The 27673-nt window shown below is 46.1% G+C and overlaps 1 protein-coding gene and 1 long non-coding RNA gene across 3 annotated transcripts in view; one reads left to right on the forward strand and one right to left on the reverse strand.

The window, feature by feature from the left end:
• Window positions 1-23452, forward strand: LOC308062455. Its single transcript, XR_013927593.1, has 2 exons — window positions 1-4894; window positions 19622-23452. It is a non-coding gene; the product is annotated as an uncharacterized lncRNA (long non-coding RNA).
• Window positions 22673-27673, reverse strand: part of CISH (cytokine inducible SH2 containing protein) — an 11799-nt gene continuing 6798 nt past the window's right edge. For both annotated transcript variants that reach the window (XM_080383965.1, XM_080383964.1), the window contains 2 exons: window positions 26312-26538; window positions 22673-25791 (listed from right to left, as the gene is read on the reverse strand). In XM_080383965.1, coding sequence (XP_080240091.1) covers window positions 25289-25791; window positions 26312-26538 — 730 coding nt within the window. In that variant the 3' untranslated portion in view covers window positions 22673-25288. The remainder of the gene's footprint in view (window positions 25792-26311; window positions 26539-27673) is intronic.

Genomic DNA, 27673 nt, shown 5'->3' on the forward strand with positions numbered 1-27673 from the left:
GGGTACTGGTACAGCCTGTGGGGGAGTGTGGGTGCCATTGAGGGGCAGGAAGGCTCTGCGGAGGGGTCTGGACAGGCTGGACCGATGGGCTGAGGCCAACCGCGTGAGGCTGAACAAGGCTCAGCGGTGGGTGCTGCAGCTGGGTCACAACAACCCCCCGCAGCGCCGCAGGCTCGGGCAGGGGGCTGGGAAGCTGCCTGGCAGGAAAGGGTCTGGGGGTGCTGGTCGATGGCTGGCCGAACACGAGCTGGCACTGTGCCCAGGTGGCCAAGGAGGCCAACAGCATCCTGGCTGGTATCTGAAACAGTGTGGCCAGCAGGACCAGGGCAGTGACCGTCCCCCTGCGCTCGGCACTGGTGCGGCCACACGGCGAATCCTGTGTTGGGTTTTGGGCCCCTCACTGCAAGACAGACATTGAGGGGCTGGAGCGTGTCCAGAGACGGGCAGCGGAGCTGGGGAAGGGTCTAGAGAACAAGTCCTGTGAGGAGTGGCTGAGGGAACGGGGGGTGTTCAGCCAGGAGAGGAGGGGGCTCGGGGGGGACCTTATCGCTCCCTGCAACAACCTGACAGGGGCTGTGGGCAGGGGGGGTCGGTCTCTTCTCCCAGGTAACAGGGCAAGAGGAAATGGCGTTAAAACACACCACAGGAGGTTTAGATTGAATGTTAAGAAAATTTTCTTGTCAAGCACTGGAACAGGCTGCCCAGGGAAGTGGTTGAGCCACCATCCATGGAGGTGTTTAAAAGACGTGGAAATGAGGGACATGGCTTAATGGTAGACTTGGCAGTGCGGGGTTACCAGTTGGACATAATGGTCTTAAAGGTCTTTTCCAACCTGAACAATTCTGTTACTCTCTGATGCTAAATAGGGAGGGGCATGGAGAACAGCAAGAAAGGGAAAGATGCTTTTTGTTGGTTTTGGGCCAAGTGGTGGTATGAGGTCAGGCAGATGACTGACTGCATTTGCAGTGGCTGTTCCTTTTAGTTTGGAACATGGTTGTGCGTTTGTGTTGGGACCAGAAGAAAACAGGGGTAAATAAAAGGGAAAGAAGCAATATTGGACGTCCCCTGTGGAAAATGGGGGAGGGAATGTGTGAAGTCTAGAAATCAACTGAGGAGCTACTTTATTACAACAAAAAAGGTGTGGAAACAATGGAGGGAGTAAAAAGGGTGAAAACAGCAACTGCTGTGAAAGAAGAGACTGAGTGGAATATGGCCTGAATGAAACAGGGGGAAAGAAAACAGCGAAAATGTGTGAATCAGTATGGTTTTTACATTTGGTTCTGTATTTTATTGAATTTCCATGGCACCAGCTAATGGCAGACTGTTTACTCCTTTCTGTGCATTACATTGTGTGTGAATGCGTGCAAGCCCTTTGTAAACTGTTGGGTGTACAGTACACCCTGGGTTGCTTTGACCTCAGTGAACATTCACAGCATCTTGCTGCCCTTGGCAGGGCTACGGAGGGCTGGTCAGGATGCCAGGAGCTCCATCCTCTGTGCTGGGGCCAAATCCTGCTCTGGCTCATCAGGAATTTAGGGGGTAGTTCCTAAAGTCTATTGCAGACCTGCTCTTCTCTCCTAGATGCTTGCTTTCTTACACCTCCATCACATGGAACATAGTGTAAGAGGCAGGTGTGTCTGATACTGTAGCAATAATGAACAAGTTTAATCACCATCTTGAGGGTTAGATATTATTTATAGTTTATGCAGTTAGGCCTTGATGGCTGCAGAAACAGTACGTCCAGAACGAAGAAGAAAGGAACATCTTGTTCAGCTTATCAGCCATTGTCTGAGAAAAGGTGGAAGCTTTGTGGTCCTGTAGTGGGCAAGACAAAGCAGCAGCACAATTAAAGTTGTGGAGAAGGAATTAAGGGCAATCATTTCTCAGACTGGAGTATGGCTACATGGGCAAATTGGCAGCAGTGATGGTACACTCTGTATTAAGAGGTCAGTACATGAAGGAAGGGTTATGTAGTTCGTGCAGTTTTGCATCACCTGGAGGGTGGAATCACATCTGGTTTGTTTTTCTTATATTTTGCTGCAGGGATTCAAAAATTCACTGTTTTGACTAGCAGAATTTGAGTGATGAGTGACGACAAAAAAAAGCTGGTTTTCTAAACAGAAAGAAAAAATGGTTTTCTTGGGGTGCTCCCTGCATCTTTCATCTCTCATATCAGTAAAATCACCTAACCTGCTTTGCCTGAGCAAGAGTTAATTTAGCCTGGAATTTAACAGGAGGAGCTAAATTAGGAAGGAGTGGATGTAGCTTAGTATGTAGGTGGGAGGAGAAAGAGCATCACATCACCTGTAGCTCCCACCCAAGGCATTAAAAGACTCAGAGAAACTGTTTGCAACTCATCACCTAAAGTAGTGGTTGTCAACACTTTCAACATGACTAACTCAAAACTTTCCATCAGAAAGTCCTCCTGACAGTAGGCTTCCTCCAATTAGTCATCTTTCATGGATGTCAGCAGTAATCCATGGAAAAACCCCAAGTTCTCAGGATGCAGCTTGAAAACCACTGGTGTAAGACAACTTGATGATGCGTCTGGTGTGTATTTTATCATGTCTTTTCTTTTCTGTATCAGAAAGTGGCTTGGGTCTGAGGGAAGCTGAACTCTGTATTCCCGTGTGGTCACTGCGGTCATTGTGCTGCTGGGTCAAAACCAGTGCACGTTTGTCCAGGGTCAGTGTTGGTGCAACTTCAGCATCAGCTCACGTTGTTCCCCATGTGGTGTGTTCTGATTTCTGGAGGTGTCTCAGGAGCATGGATTTTTGCCAGTCGTTCTCCACTTGGGTAGGGAGAGATGGTTTCCTTTGCAGTTGTTCTTTCTGGAAAAGTGAGACAAAGTTCTGGACCAGTGTCAGGCTCCCAGTCTTCTTGATTTCTGACTATTTCTGTGGCCACTACAAACTGAAAAAGGACTATCACCAAATAGACCATGGAGTTGGGGGATGTGGAGAGTAGGACAAACCGCCTTTTGGATAGTGTGTGTGCCTGATGGCCTGTTTTCACAAACTACATGAAGTCCCAAGTTGAGTTTTCCAGATAAAGGAAGCTGATAAGCCATGCCAGTGGTCTTTTGGGTCCCATGGAAAGGGTGGTGTCGCACCTGACTTGCTAACTGCAGCTTCTGCCCACGTGTTTAGACTGGTATGTGAACACAGTAGCCCCAGGTATGTGATTGGTAATAACGGTACTGATTGCTTAGAATTCTTCCACACAAATCAGTGTGAATAACTCCCTGGATGTGCCTGACTTGTCTGAGATCGGTCACTCAGGAGGATCGGCAATGTGTTCTGGGAACACTGTAAAGTCTAGATCTTGATGTTTGCTTCTCTTTCCTCATGTATAATAAATCTTTAAAAAGCTGTTGAGAAGGATGTGGAATGAGACTGAAAGCCTTCCCTCTTTCAAAAGCCCCCCCTAATATATGTAAACAGCAGTAAATATTTTTCATTGCAACCGTCATGCTTTGGTTTAAGATCCCAAAGGTGAAAGTCCACAGTAAACTTTATGTGTTACCCAAATACTTATTTGACCTTATGAAAATCAAATAAACACACTGTATTGTGACCTTGGGGACAGGCCAGGAAAAACTCTGTAAATGGAGCAATATAATCACCTTTCATTGCAGCGCAGATGATTGAAGGAAAAACCTGGGCTGTCAGAGCAGGAAAACCCATTTAGTTTATTTACTTTCTTTCAGCTCCTAGTTTTCATCCACTGTGTTCTGGGGTTTTCTGGCTGTTATTCTTCAGCCAGGTGCTCAGAGAGCTTCCTTCTGAAAACCCCAAGCCTGCCTACAGCTAAGTGCTGTGCTGGGCAGTAGCTGGACTGCGGGCCAAATTCTTCCTCCATCATCTTGGCACAGTTTTCTCGAAGCAAGAGAAACTGCGTGTGATTAGCTAAGAAAAGAATTTCGTTCCAGACATGTCTGGCTCATGCTGTAGACATCTATTCCCTAGAAATAAACTTTATAGCTAGGTGTGTGATGGGCTGTACACACAGCTGCTTGGAGGGGAGGTAGGAGCCGAGGTGGCTCTGTGTGAGTGCTTGGGATAGCCATGACATAGAAAATCTGTTAGATAAAACGAGCACGCTGTCAGAAGCACGATGACATGGCTGCAGCAGCACACAGCCTTGGTACCCAGCCGCCATTCAGGGGGCTGTAGAGGAGATGCAGCACAGATGTCCTGTGTTAGGCTCAGCCTAGCTTAAACCTCCCTCCTGTGGCAAATTCCCTTCTTAGTGGTACATGTTACTGCTGATGTTTCCCGGTATAACGCAGGCTGACACTCGGAGAGGAGCTGTGGCGTGATACCCAGGCATGGCTGCCACCTCTTGCAGAATCATTTTCAAATGCAGGAGCTGGAATTACTGAAAGCAAACGGGAGATACAGCAGGAGTGGGGAGGCAGTGCCAGGGAGGCGAGCTGGGGGGGAGGTGGGAGCTGCCACTGCCAGTGCAGGCAGGTGCTGCTAGGCTCATCCCCACACTTAAAAAGAAGGTAAAAATAATCCTCCTGGGACTCGCATGAAAAAGGAGAGGGGAATGTCTGGAGAGCTGAAGAGTCTGCGCAACATGGCCTCTTTCCCATCATCCGTCCGCCCCCTCCTCCACCCTCTCCCCGCCGTGCCCCTCAGCCCCAGGGGTGAGCGAAGGCCCGGCAGTTCTAGGAAGAGCTCAAGCCGAGTCAGCAGCCGCCAGTTCCTGGAACTGCAGCCTGGGCCCACGGGACGCTTCAGGGAATTCTCGCTGCCATTCCAAGGATGGCAAAGAGCTCGTCCAGTGACCTGGGGCTCCCCGGCGGCAGGGGGCAAAAGTTTGGAGTCACGCCATGGGACTGGGAAGATTACCAGAGCCACGAGGGCCTGCTCAGAGCTCTACTACAGTGAGTTGTTTGGCTCCTTGGGGGAGAGAGAGAAAGAATTTGCTACACAGGAGATACCAGTAGCGACCGCAGGAATTTAGAAAAAGGATATGGAGCTAAAAGGTCAAAATTTCCCGCCATCAGTCATCATCTCCTTGGTAGGGGCTGGAGAGGCTGCCAGAAGCTCAGAGATTTCAAGACCCTGAAACCTCCCACAACCACATGACCTTGAATAAATGGAAAAAGAAGCAGCAAATCAAGGTTGAGCCTGGCGTGTGCTGCTGTCCCACACTTTCTGCTTCCCAGTGCTGTGGCTCTCATCGGTCATTTGCCTGTTCAGGTTCAGTCCTGCTGCATGTTCCCTCCTTCCAAAGCAGGAGACAACGGGAGCTTTTTTCCCAAGCCCTGTAGAGCTTCTAAGGAAAACAGTCAGCATGACACTGACAAATTAATGTTATTCTTACTACCCATTTACAAGATAAAATTATTTCACATGCTGCTGGCAGCCTGGGGGGGGTGAATTACTCACAGTGCTGGACTTTAAATATGTCTGCTACATGCAGTTACTGAGTTGCTCTGGGTCGACTTCAAATTATCAGAGATTTGAGTGGAGGAAGTGTTGAAGTTGGATATTGGCTTCCAAGATACTTCTATAAGTCACTGTAGCAAAGCTGCAGGCAGCAGGTAGCGCCTGCTTTTTCTGGTTTTGTTACCAGATGTTACTGATGGAAGGGTTGCTTTTCTGGAAAAGGTAGGCTAACTACTGCGAGTTGTTCAAAGAGAGGAGGCAAGGAGTTACATTTTCTGGCTTTCTCCTGGGCCAGACCAGATGGGTCCCTCAGGCCTTGACGTCGTCAGTGCCATGAATTTTATTGGGACTTTATCATTCTGCACACGATTTTGATTCTAGTTCTGCTTTTTTAAAAGTCCTGTGAACTCTGTTCCAACTCCGAGTTTTGCTGTTCTTTTTTGACTCCAGCTGATAACCACAGCTCTGCCACGTTGTGCTCTGGCCAGCAAAGGTGTTGTCTTCAGATGTTGTTCATTCAACGCCATCAGCTTTCCCCTAGACATCATAGCAGATTTTCTTTGCTTTTACATTTAATGCCTTTCTATGGTATCAGTCAGCCCACAGACCTCTTTCTTCCCATATATTTATTATGATTCTGCTTCTAGTATTTGATCAGACTTTCTGATGCTGCTTTGAGCCTTTCTTCTTCTCCATTTCTTGGTTTTTCCTGTGTATTTTTCCACTGTGGAGAAACTTTCATAAAATGAGAGCTACCAAAATCTTTTCGGCTTGCATCTGCCCTTGGTTTGGGAAGAAGCATATGCTCATGTTTTGGGGGGAGGCAGCTGTTCTTGCTCTTCATGTAAAAGACTTTAATGGATTCCGAGGATTATGCTGCTGGAGTAGCTTTTTCATCAAAGCCATAGCAACTTCCTTGTTGCCTTTCATTTTCTTATTATATTAGATGTATTTGGGTTCTGTGAACAACTAATTAAAATGCAGAAGAGTAGCTCTTTATTAAGGTTTTATTAACATTTAATTTGCTTTTTAGTTTTTGGTAGGAGATCAAAAGGCTTAGCTCTTTCCTAGAAAGATAACAGAAGGGTTGCAGTGCTGTGCTAGGCTGATCTCCCTCTCGTAACTTTATGTGGAAGATGCGGGCAGAGACCCCTGCTGTCGGGGGTGCGTGGAAGAAAGGTGCGGTGGGGTCTGTGCATGGCGGCCAAACCAGAACGTGGGACTTGCCTGGTGCCATGGGTAGGAGCAGCTCTGCAAGCTTCCCCAGGGAGCGTTCTTCCTGCCCATGGTGCGGAGGGCATCCTGCACGCTTCTGGCTCACCTGGAAGCATTGAAATCCTGAATTCAGGAGAGTCCACCCTCCTTCAGCCCATCTCCCTGAACGTGATGCTTCCTCCCTGTTGAGCTTTCATACCACAAGGGTGAATGCTTAGTGAAGGGTGGTTCCTTGTCACGGCTTTTTCATGGTCTCCTGAGGTTTTGCTGGTGCGTAGTTGATGCAGGCTCTGATGAATGGGAATGCACACACTTAGCAGCTGTCTTTCAAAGACTGTCCGTAGACTCTTCATCAGAAATCTTCCTTTTTCTCCTAACATGTTCAGTTTCTTTTTAGTTACCTTTCTGTGCAAAGGCCTTGAGGGACTGGGAGAGCAATATATTCAGGTCCTTTGTAGGTGCTGTGCTTTAATGGAATTATTGCCAGGCCTTTTAGCGTGTCTTCGCTGTGCCTGAAAGTAGCTAGAGCAGTGTAAGTAGTTTTTTTCTTTCCTGTCTCAGTTTTTCCCTCCTTCACCAAATATTCTCCTCTGGGATGCAGGCACATGTTTTAAATACACAGGACTCCTGCTTGGTTTTGTGACTTGTTGCTTTGCTGCAGCAAAGAGACAGGATGGAGCTGAGGGAAGCCATGAAATTCTATACCAAGTTAATAAAAAAAATATATAAAATCTGTATTGCTTCTCTCTCTTTCCATTGCTGCAACCTGCAAAAGTAGGTGCAGGTGCCATATGCCATTATTCACTCAGGTATATGCAGTTTCAGCAGCTAATACTTACGTGGATAGAACCTGCGTTTCAGATGTTACTTGCTGTCAAGATAGGGGTTTTTGTCATGATACAAACTTCTTGCTGCCACCACAGATCAGTGGTAGAGTAGTAGGGCAATTATCATTTTAGTTTGTGAAGTCTTGAGTGATTTTTGATCGATCCATTGTTGCGTTTTCTATTTACTTCCATTTAGGAAAGGTATGGTTTGAAGTTTGCCCATAACTTGTTTATTACATATGTATCCAAAAGGTGAAACAACTCTCAGCTTTTCTGTCTGTTAGCTTTGAAACAAGCTGCACAGTGATTCCTCAAAGTAGCTATCAATGAGTTAACTTTTTATGAATTTGTTACCTAATCTGAAGGGTAAAGATGGTGTTCAGCTTCAGTTTCATAGGAAACCTATGGGAAACTGGTGTCCTAAAGCAAACAGATCCTACCCCTCCCTAAACATACAGATATTTTGCTGTAGAGGTTCCTTTGTCCTGTCAGAGAAACCCCTTCTCTTCCAGACAGTAACTGCATAGTTATTCTTGCCTGAGCAAGTTTCCTTGCAAGCGATGAGCAATGCCTGGGACTGAGAATCCAAGCGTGGCCGTGTCCTCTGCAATGTGGACTGGCTGTCCGCGGCACTTTGGCTAACTGAATTGTGCCACATGCTGTTTTGGCTCCTGGAGTAAAGCAGCTTTTGCCCTTCCCTCTCTTGGGTGTTCTCTGTGCCACATTGTCATGCCAAGAGTTGCGGCGGAAAATCCTGCTTGCTGGACTCCATGGAACCTGCAGACTAGCAGCAGGGGCTGGCACAGGAGGGAGTTTGGAACAGCTTGAAAAAAGTGGGAATAGTTGCAGCATAATGTTTACAGACTGTATGGTCTCTTTGTGGTGACCCAAGAAGGGTGCAGAAGACATGAGACTCCCTGTTTCGTGAGCTGTGGGAGACGTCTGTCCAATCTGAGATTAGCACCATCATTGGAAGAGCTTTTCCCTATGAACTGGCTTTCCAGTGGGGTCTGGGGAAAACCTGTGCAGATTTCTTGCTCAGCAGTGGGTGGGAAGGTTCCAAAATTATTCACACCACCATAGGGTTCCAACATGATCTGGTGCCAATGTATTAATTCTCTCCTGATACTGTGTATCTCTCCGTATTTGTTTGCCTACTCATTTGTTACTTTATTCTCCTGTTGCTTGAGACTATCTGATAGAAGGTTGGAGGGAAGGGAAGCAGGTGAAAGGTTTGGGGCAACACAATATCCTGGAGTAACGCCTTAGCAGTTGTCTTCATTGGAGCTTCTCAGTCCAAAGGGGATGTTTAAGCAGCTTGAAGGCTGTGCAAAGCATCTGTGATAACAGTAAATACCATGCGGAGGCCAAACCCGAGCTGGCACAGCTCTCACTAACCCCACAGCTGGAAATACTGGGCCTCTAAAACTGCCTGGATGCAAACAGAATGTGCTTGCCTGGTTTGCACCCTACCAGCAATGACTCATTTTGGCAGGAGGGACCTACTGGTGCTCAGCAACGTAGCTCTGCTGCCTGCAGACCAGAGCAGGAGAGCACGCGCAGTGCAGTGCAGTCTGCTGCCTGTGCAGCTGGATAATCTGCTGCAGTGAGGACATCTGCACCGAGCTCTCCTTGCCTGCTCCTAGGTCTTCCTGGGGAGAGCAGCCACATCTGCTGCCATTTGTGGTGTTTTCTGCCTAGAAATACTAGGAATTTGTTTTCTAGCTGTGACTGCTGGAGGAATTTAAATAGAATTCATTATTCTGGCAGCTGCACAAGCCTTTGTTGAATTACGTCCCACAAATAGAAGGTATCAGGGAGACACTGAAGAAGATGTCTCAACCCTGTTCATCCTTCAACCTGATGATTATATTATCTGCCTTTCAGCTGTGCCTGGGCCCTTCACCTTGCACAGGATTGGAGACCCTCTGTTCAGATGACAGATAGGTACATTTAGAGTCAGAGTGTCCAAGACAACATAATATAAAAAAATGAGCAATAATTTTGTGTCCTGTCCAGCCTACATTTATGGATAATGTGGTTCACCTCCCTAAATTCCTTGTGAACATTTCCTGGCTTCCAGTTCCAAACTGTAGTTTGGAGGTGCTGCCTCGTAATGAATTGCTGTCTTTTTGTGGGATAGAGATGTATGGAGCGATTATTATATATCCTTTAGTGACTTGTGCATCAATATGTGGATTAAAGATTAATTCTAGTCATGATAAAATTACGCCTGTGCTGAAGTGGGCACATTTTCATAAACCCTTTAGAAAACCTCAGATGAAAAATCTGTAGAAAGCCAATTGCTATAAATAACTGTGTTATGTTGCTATATTTCTATTTATCTTGCCATTGAAGTGAGAGCTATGGTGTGTATGAGGCTTCAAAGCTTGTTTCCTATCTGCTCCATCTTTGCTTCCATACCTGTGACCTATAGCAGTGAGCAACCTATTCTCTTTTTAAAGTCTGGAGAAGTGTTTGCATACTACAAGTCATGCTGCAGAGATGCTGGAACGGGAGCTACTCTGAGCTTTTGTGTCTGTTCAGTACATGGCCACGGTGATACCAGCTTGGGTTCCAAGAGCAGCATAGCTCTGCGGGACCCAGTGTCCCCAGGCTTGTAAAACCATGGCTGGTGCCTGACAAGTGCCTTCCCGTTCAGCCCCATGTGTGCTCTGGTCCCTTCAGGAGTAGCCTTCCACTTCTGAGTGGGATGGTAAAGAGTATAGGTGGGACTGACAGGATTCATCTTCTATATCCAAGGGGTATATTCCCTCACAGTTTTTAGGTAATCAAAGTATGACTCTCCCAGCCTTGCAGTGCTCGATGTATTTGTAACGTTGGGATTAATCTCAGAACCTTGGGGCAGCAGGAAGGCAGGCTGCTTTACGAGTTACTACAGTACAGAGAGGGCAACTGGAACTCTACAAATACAGAGTGTGCTCAGTGTCCTTGGCCTTACTTTCACCACTTCAGTGTGCTAATCACTGCGAATGGGTTTGTGTAGTGAACAGCAATTCCTGTCACGTGGTGAATTCTGAGTCATCTTTTGCCCCACAGCTCACGCTGAAAAGTGTGTGTGAAACTGTCATTTTAGCACTTCTCCAGGCATTGATCCTGGAACTGAGACACCCCTTCAACAAAGTGTAAGGTGCAGGCCAGGTGTGGGTCTTATGTCCCTTCCAGACCCCAAGGAAAGCTCATCATTAGCTTTTTGTGCTTCCCTAAACAGTATTTCCAGCTGATCCTGTGCCTAGTGTCTTGCCCTCTGGGTTTTCTGTGTTTCGTAGAATTTGCCTGTAGAGCAAAGCAGTGGGTGTTGGTTGGTTTGCTGTTGGGTTTTTTGTTTGTTTTTTTTTTTTTTTTTTGTTGTTGTTTTTCTTTTTAATAAGACGTGTTCAATTAGCTTCTTTAGAAAAACATCAGTCGGTGCTCTGATTGGGTGTCTGGCAGAGGAGGGACTGCTGTCAGCATGTCTGAGTTCCTGGAAGAGCTGAAGTGCAGTGAAAATGACCCCAGGGAGCAATGGGCTTTCCACAGAAACCTGACAGTCTGGAGGCGGGCTGACTGAGACTGGATGGTGTTAAGAACTCATTTAGTTTCTTTTCTGCAGCCTGACAGGGAAAAGCAAGGAGTGACAGTGCTGCACACAGCTTCATTTGCATCCTTCAGCAGTAGGGGCTTAATGCTTCCTGCAGCATCATGCACAGTAATGGCACTGGGCCATCCTTCTGTGGTCTCTCTGTGTGCCGCAGGGCACCCTGTGGGTACTGTCAGCATCCTTCTCATTTCTGAAGACCAAAAAGTTCAGCAGATAACTTGTATGTTCCTTGTTTAGACTATCAGTTTTTAATTCTAGGTCATATTCCCATTTGTGTGATGTTTTCCTTCACCTTTCACTATTGTACTTGCACTGTACTTGCCTCTCTGCTTCTAAAGAAACAAACATGAATTGCAAATTCCATAGCTGTGCTTTGGTCTTTTCCTTGGCTTGTACCTTTGGGCTGATCTGGTGGTATGGCCTGTTCTCATCTTTTTGTATCATTGTCATCCCACGGATGTACTGGTGTTTACAGAGTTGCTTCAAGCTTGTACCTTTTTTTTATCTGGACCAAATGCCTTTTGCCTTTTTTGAGGGTATTCAAGGAAGAAGGAAAAAATAGCACTTCAGTCCTTACAGCAGAGGCCTAAGGGAATTCACATGAAATGAAAAATCTGCCTCTGTTACAATCTGGAAATAAGATAGGAATGGAACAGAAAGATCTGGAAGTTGCTTTCCACCCCAGCTTGCTTGCCTTTGAATGCAGAGAGCAGTGTCCTCTGGGTGCAGCCCAAGGTGTGAGCAAGCAGAAGGTGCTCCTGCTTTGGTGCTGTCAGGCTGAAGCTGCTGTATAGGAAAATGCATGTGCCTGGTTTGCATGAGAGCAGTCTCGATGGCTGCGTGTTGCACAGCAGCAAACCTTTGGAGCCTACGGCTGCAACTGCCTTGAGTTCAGGAGTTTGTCTTTATCAAGAAGTCAGAGAGAACTAAGCCAGTGAATGGATTTATAGTGTGCTTGCTGCTCTCTGTGTATTCGCAGTGTCTTACAAGAGGTCTATTTTATGTAACGTAGTAACTCACTGAAATGATTTAATTACCTTGTGTTTGAAACTGTGACCAGAACTGTGGGGTGCTTGGGGTACCCTGGCGTGCAGGGTTATACTGTTCTCCTGCAAGTTCTGCCGGGCTCTGAGCATGACAAACTGTTGCTCTGAAAAGTAACCTGCTCAGGATTTATTCCCACTCCTGTAGTGTATGTAGGGTGAGCATCATCTCAGACTGCAGGCTCCACTGGCACCAAGATCTAAATTGTTTCCTTGCCTGCAGAGGTGGTTCTTCAAAGTTTAAGTAGAAGAAAGAGGCATGCTGCTATTGTTGTTATGCTTGGTCTGTGGATGGATCCTCCTCAACCAGCAGCAAATATAATGCTGCTTCTTGGCCAAGTCAGAAACGGCCCCACTTTCGTTTCCCACCCTCGGATGCATGAGCAGCCCAGTAACGTGAGTTTGCCCCTCCATTCCCACATCAAAGCCTTCTCTTAGGCTGTCTGCAGCCACTGCTGCGTGTAGCGGGTGTGACTGCCCTTTCACACACACCTCCATAGCCTGAGTGGCTTACCTGGGAGCTTTACATTTACCACAATATTGGAGGAAAATTGAGTCCAAAGTATTGTGCATAGGTTACAAACTATTAGTGCACCATACGGAGGAGGCAAAAAGTACTTTTCCAAGCAGGGGAGGTTTTGAGCACAATTTAAAAATCATCTTCCCAAGCTCCTTTTGTCTGCTTTGGAGACTCAAAAAAATAAGTGTACACATAACAAAAGTACTTGACATTTAACAGCACAGGGAAATTAAACTAATCAGATGTGGTGTATGAAGACAGCAGGAGGGAAATGCTCTTTTGTGGTTGGTTTCTTTCCAAGCAAATCATCTTAGTCATCTCTCTCAAGCAAACACAGGGTGGAATAGGTGTTTGTCATAAGAAGGGTGTAGCTAGATGTAATTAGTTACAGAATCCAACTTTCCATGAAAAGCTCATTAGCTGACGTGAGGAGTCAGACCTGTTCAGGTGCTCTGACGTTACATGGCTCCTGCTCGATCAGACTGAGCTTCAGAGCAACTGCGATTCATCACCACCCGCAGCCAGCTACCCACCACGGTGATGGGGAAAGGGTGGGCTGTTCCTAGCACTCCGGCCAGCCAAGCGCTTGTGTGTGTGCAGGAGCAATAAAAATACAGGGTGTGAGCTGTCAGATGAGGGGTCAAGTTGGGGTGTTTTCCATTTGAGAGGGAGAGGACCAAACGAAGACCTTATATGATTAGGAGCCCAAGAGACAGCTTTACTTCTCGAGCTTGTAAAGCCAGGCTTAGAAACGTGGGTTTCTTCTCTGCGTGGGACTATGCGGTTGATTGCCCTAGGGACAAGAGAAAAGATTTAGTGAAGTCACTTGTGCTTTCCTTTGTCGTCCTACCAATCTGATGGACTTGTGTCTTCACTGGCAGTGTTGGAAAAAGGGAGCTTGGGCCACTTACAAATCATTCTCGCTCAGATTTGAGGCAGTGTTGCAGAGGGCAAGAGAAGTCACCTTTGTACAGAGTAGCTTTGGGCCCGACTTACTTTTTGTTAAGGTTACTTGTATCAGTTTGACCTCAGCAGAGGCGGTGGAGCAGAGAACCAACCCCCCTGCACACTGGCCGTAATCATTTCTCCAGAATTGTTTTTGAGGTTGTTTTTAAGTTGCGCTGCAGGAGACTCTTCAAGCTTGGGTAGAGCCGTGTTGGTTCTGGTGACGGGCTCCTTGCCCACTGTTGGAAAGGGCATTCCCGCTGTGGTGGCTCCCAGCCGGGCGTGTGGCCTGGAGCTCTGCAGGAGGATCCGGGCTTTAGGTCAGAGTGGGAAGCCTGGGGAACCTGAGTGCCGTTTGCCCCCTGCCCCCCGCACCCCAGAGACCTCCCCGGGCCACCCGCGGGCAGCCCTGGTCTCTGCGTGTAAATCCACGGACCACACAGGAAGCGCTGATGTAGTCCTCTGTCATCCCTGGGGACAAAGGAGTGATTTGAACACAACCTCTGAGACTGGGTTGTTCAAAGGATTTTCAGTAACGTGCACAGAATTAATTTTAGCTTAAGACAGCAGTAGGAACTGTCTGATAGCTGGAATAACTGGGTTTAAGTGAACACAGCGATGGTTGGTCTGTTTTGAATTCGACAGTGAAGAAATGACCTACTTTCTGCAGAGAGAGCTGTCATTTTAAAACAGATGTTAAATTGTTACTTGGTAACTGTGTAGGGCCTGAAGTACCTTTAATAGTCCCCCTTTGTCCCCACTGCTGCATGTTATAGCTGCCTTTGTGTGCCTCAGGGTCAGGCTGGTCACCACTGATAATTCTGTATCACTCAGACATTTCCTGATTATGTGGTAGCAGATCACCAGTACAGGGAGTGGAAAGGAGTGACATGAAAACTCTGTCATCCAGGCACTTCCGTCAAGTGCTGTGTAGGTGTGCGTTCAGTCCTTGGGTCCTCGCCCTTTCCCTTCCTGCTCCCCACTGGAGGCCATGGAGGCAACACACAAAGACCCAACATCTCCCCACCTCAGAGGAACAAAAGAGGAAACTTCCTTCATCTGCCAGTTTTCCTTATGTTCCCTGAACATGCACATTGTTCAACTGGGGAAGGAGGAGTAAAAGAAGAAGAAAAAAAGTTGCTGGCGTTCATAGATTTAAACAATCAAATTAAAAAAAAAAACAAAAACCAAACACAACATAATCCAGAGACACATCTATGCAGATTATTGATGTCTTTGCCATTTCACTATACTGATTCCATTGCTTTAACTATTTATAGGTTTGCTAGTGCCACCATCCTTTTCCTTGTTGCTGTTGGAAAGTATCACAGCCATGATTCCTTCAGGATAGGAGGCAATTTTAAAAGTTTGTGTCCATGGGGTAAGACTGTAGAACACATTTCACGTTGATTTTTATCAGAATCATCTCAAGCATACATACTGATCTCAAGGTTTAGAAACTGGGGCTGGGAGATGAGCGTATGTGAACAATATTTGATTGCTAGTATTCTCCGCACACACACACATAGAGGGATGATTTTGGGGGTGTCTTCCACAGTAATGAGCTGAGTTATTTGGCAGTGGTTCCAGCTGGCATGAATGCCTAATAACAGAGACAGCAAAGGGCCTGTTTTCTTCCCTTTTCCTGTGGTTGATACCATAACATATAAATCTCATTTGACTTCCTCTCCCATAGCATCAAAAAGCCATCTCTACAAGGCAAAAGATACATGAAAAATCAGTGTTCCCTGGCATAATTTGAAGTGCTTCCTTCTGTAGGCTTTAATCATCAATTGCCTCCAAAACAGCACTGCTGTACTGATTATATCAGCCATAGGAGGGCTTGAGGGTAAGAGTAAAAAAATAATTCCTTTATACTTTGATTTCCTGTGATACCATCTTTTGAAATGTCCGCCTTAGCAAGCAAACATACTGGAACAGCAAGCCATGGCGAATAATTATATCTCTGTAGCTGGTCAAGGTAAACCCTGTGTGAGGAGTGTTGACCTCAGCTAGCTACGTCATCCAGTATTTGTTGGGTCGTTACATGAGATAGCTGGCTACCTAGAATCCACCAGTGTTCGTAACACATTCCCTTCTCAGTAAGTCATTTGTTTCGTCACTGACTGCAGAGACAATTTTGAGAGCTTTCTGTTTATGCTCCAGCAAGAATTAATGATGCTAGGTATAGGGATCACTATAGGATATACAACATTTGCTGTAAGGCTTTGGAATTTTAATTCCACCGAAGCAATAGGCTGAAGAGGGATGCTGGCTGCTGCTGCTGGGGAAATGGAAAGAGCTAAATAAGAAACAGCTTATTTGATAGTTACCTATTTCCCTTAACCCAGGCATCAGAAGAAAATGTTTCTTTTGTCTCACAGGAAGGATTGTCCTTGGTTTAAGAAGCTCTTTGACAGGACTATTGCTCTTCCATCAGCTAATTCCTCTTAGAAGAGCTGACGCAAAGGAGATGATTATGAGATTAATAATAGGCCAAAAGGAAAATACAAATTAAACTGCAAAATTAACATACAAAATTCTGCTTGTTGCCTTCTGCAAATGGAGTAAGAAGCCTAAGGAAGATAATATATTTATTTTTATTGTTTATTAGTCAAGTAGGACTGGTTTGACAACATGTGGCAGGGGTGATCTGATTGTGTTATAGAATGGACCATTTTTTTCTGAACTCACCTTTCTTCCCATCCAAGACTGAGTGGAGTATTTCCCCTTCCAGTAGTTGTGATGGACCCTCCCTTCAAAACCATTTTTTCATTTAAAAATTATTTAAATGAAGAAGTAATACCAATATGATGTTCAATGCATATTTTCTGTCAAAATCTGCTAATGCACTTCTATGTTAGGAAACAGAAGCCAGCATGTGACATTTTCACTTAGTACAGAAGTCCATGTCACACTGTGACTTGACGCTAATGTGAGCTATTTGGTCTTCAGCTGCATGCCTGATTTGTACTGTTTTGTGTAATAAAGGCTCATCTTTTCAGGTAAGACAGGCTGTGTTATACAGCCAGCCAGTAGAGAGCTAAGGGGTGTGAGAAGCACTGGCCTTCAGGTGTCGTCTTTACGCGGCACATCTGAACAAGAGGGACCTGCATACGAAGGAGTGTGTGGATCTGGCCTCCTCCCTGCCTGACACACAAACTGGCAAGGCACGGTGAAATTCTTCCCTTCACCCGGAGTCAAGCTAGAAGGTTACACGCAGCCTGGGGGTGCACAAGTATGTCAGGCAGAAAATGGTGTGGATGAAGAGAGATGGATTGAATCGAGTAACAGGCAGCCACTGAAAGCGGAAAGTGCAGCTGTTCACTTTGTAACAGAACCAGTGACTTCTGCAGCAGAACTGTTTCCCCACAACCTTAACGGTCAGCTTTCCCTCCCAGCTAGTTTTCAGTATCCTGAGGCACTGGGGTCATCACAGCATTTGCACCTTTTTGCTTGGAAGTGCTGTTTGTGAATACCCCTGAGTCAGCAGCTTGGCAGGTCACGCTAACTCCGCTCCTCGCTCCTAAGGATTTGATCAGCAAGAAAAAGTTTTGCAGGCACAGGGAAGCCTTCAATCTCCTATATTCTTGGAAAGAAAAGGGTAATATGGAGTCCCCATGTTGGCCCCATAGACCATCCAGCTGACCTGCCTCACTGCAGCAGTCTTGCAGTGCTGCTTTGTACGTGTTCTTTCTGAAATGTTGCCCAGTGCCTCCCAGCCACAGTGACTTTCATAGCACAGGACTGAAGGGAAGGAAATTAAAGAGGGGTGAATTGCAGAGAGTCTTAAAAGAACATAAGGAGTATTCCAAAACCAAAGGCTTAGAAGAGAGGGAGGTATTTTCAAAAAGAGTTACAGATATTTTCCCAAAAGTTCCCTGGAAATAATATTAGGTCATGTTTTAGGCTTTTCCGGATTTACATTTTAATCATAGCACCACCTTTTATTACTACTTAACACTTTTAGACAAGTGCAAACACATAGCATGTGCACTGCGCACCGTGCTTCTTCACCATACCTACGGGCCCGGAGGTGGCGTTTGCAACTGCCTCTGCAGCGCTGACTGTGGTGACATGGGCATGACGGGAAGAACCGTTGCCAAGTTGGGTAACTTCTGACAAGTATAAACATAGCTCTGCCTTCTGTAAACTAGATTTCAAACCATATTGCTGTTCAAGGGAATAGACAAAACTGACACGAAAGACTGCGCAGCCTCTCTGATCAGCTATTACATCGAGTGAGCCTATAAAGGACATGCAGCAAGGGACGGGGGGGTGGGAGGACGTCCCAGGAGCTCAGCGCTGGCTCTCTGTCACAAGTACAACCCAGATCTGTTGTTTTTAGGAGTTGTCATCACTGAAAGTTCTCTTAGCCAACATGAAATGAGTTTGCTGAGATCAGTCCAGGTTTGTCTGCTCAGTTTTCCACGGACTAACGTTTACATCCCAAAGTAGCTTTGCAAATATCTGGCTGGCACATTTGTAGGTGAATTCAAGTGAAGCCAGAACTTAATTGTCCAATGCATGGTGAGCTTTCCTTTTAATTTAAAAAAAAAGAAATGTCCAGACTAGGGTTTATGCGTACTGGTGGGGCAGTGTGTGAAGGAAGGTTTTTCTTGTATTAAGTAACCTGCGCTTCAGTGTTATGGTTTCCCTTAATGACAAATTCATGTCAGAATTACACCAGGGATAAGATCCTTTTCTGTAAAACTAGGAATATTCAGCAGAGCAAAGTCAGCCCTGAAGGAAAGTAATTCCCATCACACTCAATGGGAAGCGAGCCTGGATTTAGCCCGTTTTGTTTTACAAGTTCCTAGGCAGGGCTGTTTCAGTAAGAGCAGCACTTCTCCGACGGCCACAACTGGAAAAGCTGCAGCATATCTTCTAGATCAAGGCAATCACATGATGGAGTTGCGCAGACTGCCAGGCTGGAGTCCAAGAAACTCAAGTCCTGGCTGAGCTCTGCCACTGATTTTTGGTTGACCAGCTCTTCCTTTGTCCTTCCATCTAGCATAATTGTATCATAGGTTTTTGAGAAATACCAAGTCTCCGATTACATGTTTGGACAATCTAATGCTGCAGTACCCAGGATTATTTCAAGTTTCTATTGTCACTGTAGTTGCACAGGGGTGCGTTAGAGCAAATGCCTTTTCTGCCTAGATAGAGTGTTCTCTTAAAATAGCTATTTTTAAATTAAAAACTGACATTGCATTCATTTTGCAACTCAAATCTGATCTGCTGCAAAGTGCAGTTACACTGCACTGAGGAAATAATGGTATTCAGGAGAAAACCCAGCAAGGTCTGAGCAAGAGGAGGCAAAGGATGAGAGCAGTTCCTGGTCACAAGGGGAAGCCCTTTTGCAAACCTGGGTTGATTTGTCAGTCTGGGAGCAGCTCTGACTGAATACTTCCTTCTGCTGGGGCAGGCTGCTTACATGGGGTCTGGTCTTTTCTATATTTAATTTATTCAAATGATGATTTGTAAGAATGCAAGACCCAGCTCTGTGTGGGGCTGACCTGTGGGCCATCTCGCCCAACAACCTGTCTCCAGCTGTGACCGCTACCACAGCTGATTAAAAGGAAATTGCAAGGACTAAGCCAGCCACCAATGGTTTGCAATAAAATTTCCTTTTTTGAGTCCCATCTTTAATGAATATTCGCTAAGTTCTGAAGTTTTGTTGTATTCCCTCCCCTTTCCTTGTCCTAAAAGCCCTCTAAATTATTATGTTAAGATTAATTGTTATGTTATTATGTAAAATCCAAATTGTAGTTTACTTACTTTTCATGGTTTCCTTTTGAAGTTTAATGCCCAGGCTAACAGTGAAGCCATTAAAATTATTTTTCTTCTGTCTGGTCTACATTTTGCCTGCCAGTAGCCTTTTCCTCTAAACAATAGAATCTTTTTTTCGAGTAAAAAAAACCCCGAACTAGTTCTTGCAAATATTTGGAATATATGTTTGTATACACCCATCAGTCTATGTGATGTGAATACTGAAAGACTCTAATCTAATTTTATTCCTAGGCCCACTTTGTCATTTTTCTTTAAACTTCTTTTTTGATGTACAGCGGAGGAGATGATGGATGTCTGATTGATGTTGCAGCATTATGCCTGCTCCCGAGGACCACTCGCCTTACTTGTTTGTGCGGTGTGTAGCAGAAGTCACACGATCCTTGTGTTTCTCAAGAAGCGTAAGTGGGAGATCAAAATGGGGTTCACATGAGGCAGCATTAGCCTCCAGATAAAACCAGGCCTCCACCCGGTCTCGTTCCCTGACACTCTGGCACCTGTGATTATAAAAAAAAAATAAATAGGCAGGACTGGGTGTGGACAGAATGTAGACATGTCTCAAAAGAAATTAGTCTGAGTCTGAACGTGTTATCAACACACTTAGCAGCAGCATAGCCCTCTTTTTGCTATCATGCCGTTAGGCAGCACTGGACGACTGGGGTCCCTCATACTCCTGCTTAACAATTCAGTGCTAGGTTGCTGTGAACAGAAAAAGGCAAAAGGATGAATGTTTCTGCCCAAGGACAGGAGAGATCTCTTTAAATAATACCTTATTTTTACCTTTGGCTGGGTTGGTTCACAAGGCGCTGCGTAGTCCGGTGATTTTTCCTTTCATTTTCTCCTGTGAATGGCAGGCGGGGTTCGCTGAAAGTAGGACATTAGTGTTGTGATAATGCTGCTAGGAACTGAAGATGTTACTTGGCATCCAAAGTTGCTCTGGCACATCAGATCTGTACTGGGTATTGCTTTACCCCATGCTCCAGACCTTTGGACTGCTGATGAGTTCAGGGCTGGGGAGGAGGACCGTGTGTTCCTGGGAGGACTGCAGGTGCGGCACAGGCATCAGGGAGGGACAGGCAGGGACTGTGGTAACTGGCCTTTGCCTGGTTTGAACACGAGAACATGATTTGGCAGAGCAGAAGAGCCATACATACAGTATCCAGTTAATTTCAATTTTAATTTTCTCAGTTTCATAGGTAGCAGGTAAGACTGCCAATGGAATTTGGACTAAAAATGCCGTGTAATAGGTTGGTGCTGGAAACATCTGACCATGTCTGTCGTAAGAGAATTAAATACATTCTGCTGATTCATTTCATTTCTTGCTGGTTCATCTGGCTTGGGCTAAGGGAAGCTGTGCACTTGAGAGGATCTGGGGAAAGGAATAAGATTTCAGTAAGTTTGAAAGGATAGGAACATGTGCATGTTAACAGGTTATTTTTCCCTTGCATGTGTTGCTGTTTCAGAAGGCTGATGATTTAAGACAGAAAATGATACCGTATGTGCCTGACAAACTGTGGGGTATTTCTGCTGTGGCAGTGAGCCATGGTAGTGTGGCTTCCATCATGGACTGGGATTTCTGTTCCGATCCTATCAGTCCACTTTTCAGACTCTCAGTGAGGGCTCCACATCCGTGTTTCTGCCTGCAGTCAGAAACTGCAAAGCAAGAGAGAATCCAGCCAAACTGTTGTGCCTTGGCTCAGCAAACTATACAGGTGTCGCTGCATGAGGTGTTGCAGCTGGGCTTCAGCGATTATAAAGGTCAGTCTGCGTTCCCAAGTCAGTCTGCTCCTGTTTCCAGAGATGTGGAACTCTGTTGTAAAAATCAGTTCAGTCTGCACAGAGGTTTGGTGCAGGAGTTTTCAGAACATGAACCTGTTTGCTTTAACAAAATGTGCTGAAGATGCAGGAGTGGGAGTTGTTAAGATAACAACTGCTGCAGTAAAACCATGTGTGTCTGCAGTTATGTATCGGCTTGACTCATGCCAGTCCTTTCTGCCTTCAAGCTGCGGAAAGGGAGCAGTGGGGTTTCATGTGTGTAGCTGGGGGAAGAGTTTAGCCCAGCTAAGAAATTAAGAAATTATTTAATAATGTGTCAGAAATGCTGCATCTTTTTCAGTATTTCCCAGGGGTTTCAAAGTTCTCTTTTAAAGGTGGATGCAGCCTTTCCTTCCCTTTGTTGTCATTTTTCCCCTTTGATTGTATTTTTTTTTCCACCCTGTCTAGCTCGCTTTCCACATTTCCTGTAAAACCAAGAGGGATGTGATTGTTTTTGTTTAACAACTTAAACTTGAGCAGATTTTCTGTTGCCGACATTTCCTGGTTGGGGTGCAATGGAAATCTGCCCACGGACTTGTGTTGGCGAGGTTGTGGGAACGATGTCTGCTAGCAAATGCCAGGACAGCCCATGCTTTAGGAATAGTTTAAAGCAGTACTTTGAAGTTTGAAGCCAGTGGATTCAGAAAGAGAGAATGATGGAGAAGAACTAGTTGGCTTCTGGTTTTTTTCTGAGCATGTTTCACCACTGACAGCAGCTGAGACATGCGGGCCTTGCTCGCAGCAGGATGGGGGGCTGTGGCGGGAGCTCCTCTCCTGGGCAGCGAGTGCGGAGGGGCCGCAGTGGGATCACACCAGCAGTGGGGTTGCCTCAGCGTGTTCCCCGCGTTTCACAGGGGCAGGACGGACGAGGTGGCCTCTGCACCCTCTGACACCACAGGGCAGACCCCGTTCCCCGGTGGTTTCCCCGCCTGCTGTGTCTCATGCGTGGTGAGAAGGGGAACAGGCGCTGGGCCAGAATGCAAGTACAGGCAGACTGAGGCCCAGCAGCAGCAGAACGTGGGGGGAAAAGCTGATGCCATGGGTCTCCCACCCAAAGCATTGCCTGCCTTTGAGGTCTTGGCTTTCAACACTTGCCATGAGCAGAATTTTAATTTGGGGCCAACTTGCAGCCTGCTGTAAACAAGTTGCCAGAATTCGAGTTATGTTCCATCTCCTTTCCCCTGGATTGTAATGGTTTTCTACGGCACACAGAAGCAATCCAAAAATCAGTCCTGTTTTTTTCTATGTCATTAGTAAGGTCTGAAGGGGACATTCTTTAACTTGGGACTTAGGGTCTGCTGCTGCTCATTGGTGTGTGTAGAAATCGGGCCCACACTGATGGTGGTTTCAGTGTTGATTCTCCCAGTATCGGAAAGGCTTTACTTTTCATTTAAGGGTTTTGTGTCTTGTTTGAAAAAAATGGTCAAGAGTTTGCCCACTTTTCTTGAGGAGGATTTCTGTGAATAGGAAATCAATTCATCCATTTGGATTTTACCAAAGACTTCTACGTTGAGTGGCTTAAAAATATATTTAAAATGTTTATTTAAAATCCAAGTCAAATGATTTTTAACAAACTGTCTCAAGATAGAAGAAACCGACTTTTTTGGAGTAACTGTGTTGTTTATTTTTGTATTGCAGTAGCACCTAGAGAACCCTATTGTGCTAGATGCGGAACAAACATACAACAGAGATGGTCCCTGCCCATATGAGCTTACAGCCTTCAGCTTAGCCTCTGTATCGTCCTGCTGGGGGATTAACCAGGCATTCACTCCTGTTACATGGGCTTTCTTGGGCCAATGAGGTCAAACCTGCAAGCTTGATTTCCTCATTACCCCCAACAGAGAAAAGATCAGGTAGGAGGCAAGTTTCAGAGCGCTGAACAACTTGCCCTTTCCCGCTGTACTTTTCTCAAACTGATTTTTCACACGCTGTAGATACCAAGCCTGTGGCTGAGCCATGTGGGCTTCCTGAGATCACTGCTGCCCCTTGAAGAGCTGTGGTTTCCTTGTTCCCAGTGTCCTCAGGCAGATAGAGGTGTTTGGATAAAAGGAAGCCTTTTCAGTGGTTTATGGTTTATATTATTTAAAAAAAGAAATAAAAAGCTTTCTTTTTTGTTTTGCCTTTTAAGTTTTCATTCTCATTCAGTACCTTCCCACAGTTGCTGCCATATGGGGCAAGAGGGAAGGATATAATAAAAAGCAAACCTGACATCACACATGCACACTGTCAATCATCAAAGTATCAAAACCAAAGCTTGCAAGAGCACAAACTTGTATAAATGTGGAGGGGAAAAAGACACTGACTAAGAACATCAGGCCATCTTGTCCCTTTGGGCAGCTTTAAGATAGGGTGGAAGAAACTCCACCCGTGTTTTGAGCTTGCCTCTTAGGTCACCATCCCATCCTTTTCCACCTCTGCTCCCAACCCTCAGGTATAGCTGGGATTTGTCTATTCTAATTTACAGAGCCTTAGAGAGACAGTCCCTGGGAGAAATGAATGAGGAATCCTTAACATTGGTTCATGCATCATCAAATTACAGGGTCTTGGGGGCAAAAGAATCCAAAAGACCTGCCTGTTCCTTTCTTCACTCTCACTTGATGGCGTGGACTGGCTCCTACAGGCTGGGAAGGTGGTGGGATCAAGCAAATGAAGAGGAAGGGGCAACTTCCCCTTCTATGCTTGGTTTTGGGTAGATCACATCTGCTGTTTGTCCCTCCTATCTGCAAAAGAGCAACGGAGAGCCGTTGTGCTTCGTTTGCAGGGGAGTGAAAGGGATGGGGTGTGAGAAGTAAACCCAGAGTGAAAAATCTGATTAAGGATAACAAACATGCAAGTCAGAGAAAGGGAGAGGAGAGGTCTCCCTCCTTGGCAAGCAGAAAACTCGAATTGTGGTTTCCAGTGTGTGCTAGAACCTAGCTGTGATTGAAGCCGCATGGCTTGTGAATAATGCTGGCAGAAGCAGAGCAACTGGCAGTCTGGCATTATGTTAGCAGAGGGGAAGGACAGCTCTTTTCTACTGAGGTGCTTCTAACTTTTTACCTCCCAGAAATAAATAAATAAATATCCTGAAGGCGTGTGTGCCACTGGTGCAGCTCAGCAGAGCTGTCTCTGAACCCCTCGTCAAGGAGTCCCTGTTCTTGCCCCACGTCTTACAAGGGCAGTGTCAGGGAACAGCACTTTCCAAACACAAGCCAAATGCAGAGTGCTCTGAAACCAAATCTCTCTGCCTGCAAATAAGAAAGTTTGGTTTCTGATTACTTGTTTCTAAATGTCTTGTCACAAACTTTCTTTGGAGATGGAAAAGATGAAAAAAAAATGGGATGAGTGCTCCCTGGCCCAAGCTCAGTATCCAGAGTCTCTGCTCAGAGGTCTCAAGGAAGAAGGGCTTCCTTGAAGAAGTCTCCTGTCCACAACCTATGATGCAGCATGCATCTCTGGGAGCTACCACTGTGCTTTGAGGTTACAATACCAAGCCCCCTGTAGCCAAAGAAGAAAAAACAAAAAAAAAAAATCTTTACCTCTGTAGAGGTGGGTCTAAGATACAGTCTCAGCGGAGTACTACATACCCCAGAAGTCTGGAGGAGTTTGGATGTGGACTCCCATGACCTGTTACAGAGACAGACTCAAACAGGTACTATTTGGATATGAATCCAAATCCAAATTCCCACAGATTTTTGGCTGCCACTTGGCTGGGAGCATTTATTCTATTTCTAATGTCACAAAAGAAAAAGAAACAAAAACCCATAAAGTAAAAGGTGCTTTTAAAATACCATGAGGAGAGAAACTGCCATGGAAATAAATAGCAAAAATAACAACGTTAACATTCCTGGTGTCACAGCAACTCTGAAATTCAAGTAGTGTGCACATGCCTACAGCACTTTCTCACAGCCACTGTCGGCGCAGCCTGAGGTTCAGAGCTCAGATTGTGTCCCGTTGCTCACTGAAACAACTAACTCCTCCCTGGTGCTGGAATGGATTTAGAGAGAAGGGGAGAGGAAAGATGGATGCAGTCTCTGCTGATAATCAGGTCTTTACTGTGCCCACCTGATGCCGCGCTGTAGCGGGACAAAGACACAAAGTTCTCTTATTTCTGTCCGTGTCTGTCATGCCTGAGATATAACGGCCCTGCTTCAGAGCTGGAAAGGGTATTGCTTCAAATAGTCCCCCATCCGCCTGGGCAGAGGGAGCTGGTCCACGTCGGCTGTAGACTTGTTAATCCGCAGCCGGCACAGGTGCTGTAGGCTGGGGATGCTGTCTTTGCGGCTGAGCGGCCGGATGAGTTTCAAGTGTACTGCAGCTGCTGCCATCTCTTTTTGCATGGGAGGTAGAGGAGACGGAGGCGGGTAAGGAGCCTCGTTCTTGCTTTCCATTGTGCAGGACATGACATAGTGCTGGATAAGGCTGACCACATCTGGGAAGGCCAGGATGCGAGGTTTGGACAGGTAGTTTGAGTCCAGCCGGAACTTGCTGTCAGTGTATTCGATGCGCACGTTGGTGGGACCTCGATTTGTCTTGACAGAGAGTGTGAAGAGGTAGCTGGGGTGGGTACTGTCCCGTACCAGGAAGGTGCCTTCAGGCATCTTCTGGAGATGCTGCTTGGCCTCACTGGCGGTAATGGATCCCCAGTACCAACCTGGAAAAGCATCCAAGAAAGAATTTGTTAGGGAAGGAACATATTAAAGGACTGGCAATATATTTAGGGGAGCCCTGAAGCCTACTGAGTTCAAGGACCTGGGGAGCAACCTGGCCCAGACTCGGTAAAACCTTCAGGAATGAAGAGCATGTCAAGTTCTAAGGGTTTCCTACCTATGTTTGTCATTGCTTTGCTGGGGCTTGGGATGAGGATGATTACTTTTGCAGCTATTGCAGTTCACAGGGAAGAGGGGCCTTTTTTGCAATTCTTTCTCCTGATTCAGTTACAAAAGACAAACCTTCTGCTTACACTACTTGTAAGCATGAATTACTTCATGACACGAGTTTGTAGAGACTGCAGATAAGACAAGCTGCACCCACAAGAGTCAGCCATGGCTGTGACAGAACCAGGTTCCCATCTGAAGCGGGATCAGGAGATTCTCCTTAGCGCTCAGATTGCAGAGTTGGCTCCCTGCTCACTGGAGCCTTCTGACCCCGTGACTTTGTGAGTAGAGCCTTACCAGATTCTCGCAGATAGGAGAAGGTTTTTGCAATGCAGAGAAGGTCTTCTTCAGGGTCTCGTGTCTGAGGTGGGTTGCTGTCTGGAACTGGTGCTGTAAAGGCTGGTGTGGACTCCTCCTGGAAGGTCATAACTGGGAGAGGCTGCATGATGGGCTCTGACAATTCCACTGCAATGCCCCTGAGTGACACTCTCCTGATCTTCTCCTCTGCCAGCAAAGGATGAGGTCTGAAATGAAGGGCACATTCTGCTATTTTTCCTAGCCTTGAAATAGGTTGCAGTGTCTTTTCAGTGCATGCTACATTGTACTACAACATGTTATGTTTTACAAACAGATCCTCAATACGATTATGTTTCAGAGAGAGGCAAGGGGGGAAAAATTACACCACTAAAGATGGGCGCTTAGAAACAGGGAGAGAGAGCTGGCCTCTTTCACCTTGTAAAAGGTGGTTTATCTTGCAATTTAAGTTGATTTGAAACCTGATATATTTAGATGCTGCCTTTTAATGTGTAGTTGCAGAGGCAGGAAGGTTCATAGCAGCATTACAGCTTCATTTACATCATTAAAACATTGGAACATTTCTTTTTCTGCCAGTGAGATTGTTAGTCATTCACTGTAATATAATTAGAAGAAGAATTGGGAATAGCTTGGGTTTTGTCCCACCCGCTTTCTGCTCAAGGTTGACCTGATCCTAAATGTGTCTGTTAGAACTCAGGGTGAGCTGATCTTGTAGTAGAATAATGGGAATTCTTGTTTCAACCAAGCCTGTGCACTACACAGACCCTAGCGTCTGACAGCACAGCAGAGATCTCCATGCAGCTGTAATCCCGCAGGGATTACAGCAGTAAGCGGTTCTGCTGTGACTGGACTGCTGTGAACATTAATCCCTCTGTGGCCTGAAGAGCGTGTTAGTGTAGCCATTCAGCATCTAAGTGCAGTTTCAGAGAGCCTGGAGCCCTCGTGGGCCATGGGTGCTCCTTCTTTGCAGCATGGAGATTCCTAAAGGAAGGCAGAGCTCTAGGGGGAAGGTGGATGTTGGGGGCCAGAGAAGTCTTAACTCCTAGGCAAGCTCCTGAGCAAAACCATCAGTTTCTGTCTTTTCTTCTAGGCTCTTCGCCTCTGTGTGCCCTGTGCTGCTGCATGTCCTGTGTTGTGTCCCCGACATGCACTCGCTTGAGACATTCCTTCGGACAGTTAACATAAAAGGTGTCTTTGTTTCCAGAGAAATACAACACAGTCCTCAACATGAGAGTGTCACAGCACTGCTGGAGCTGCTGGTGATGGCGAAGGCAGCAGCCACCGCCTCCCACATCACTGAGGGGAGAAGCGGAAGAAGACTGAAGTCATGAGCACTTCCCTCCT

Source organism: Falco punctatus, assembly GCF_963210335.1.
Source record: "Falco punctatus genome assembly, chromosome: 4".
Classification (NCBI taxonomy): Eukaryota; Metazoa; Chordata; class Aves; order Falconiformes; family Falconidae; genus Falco; species Falco punctatus.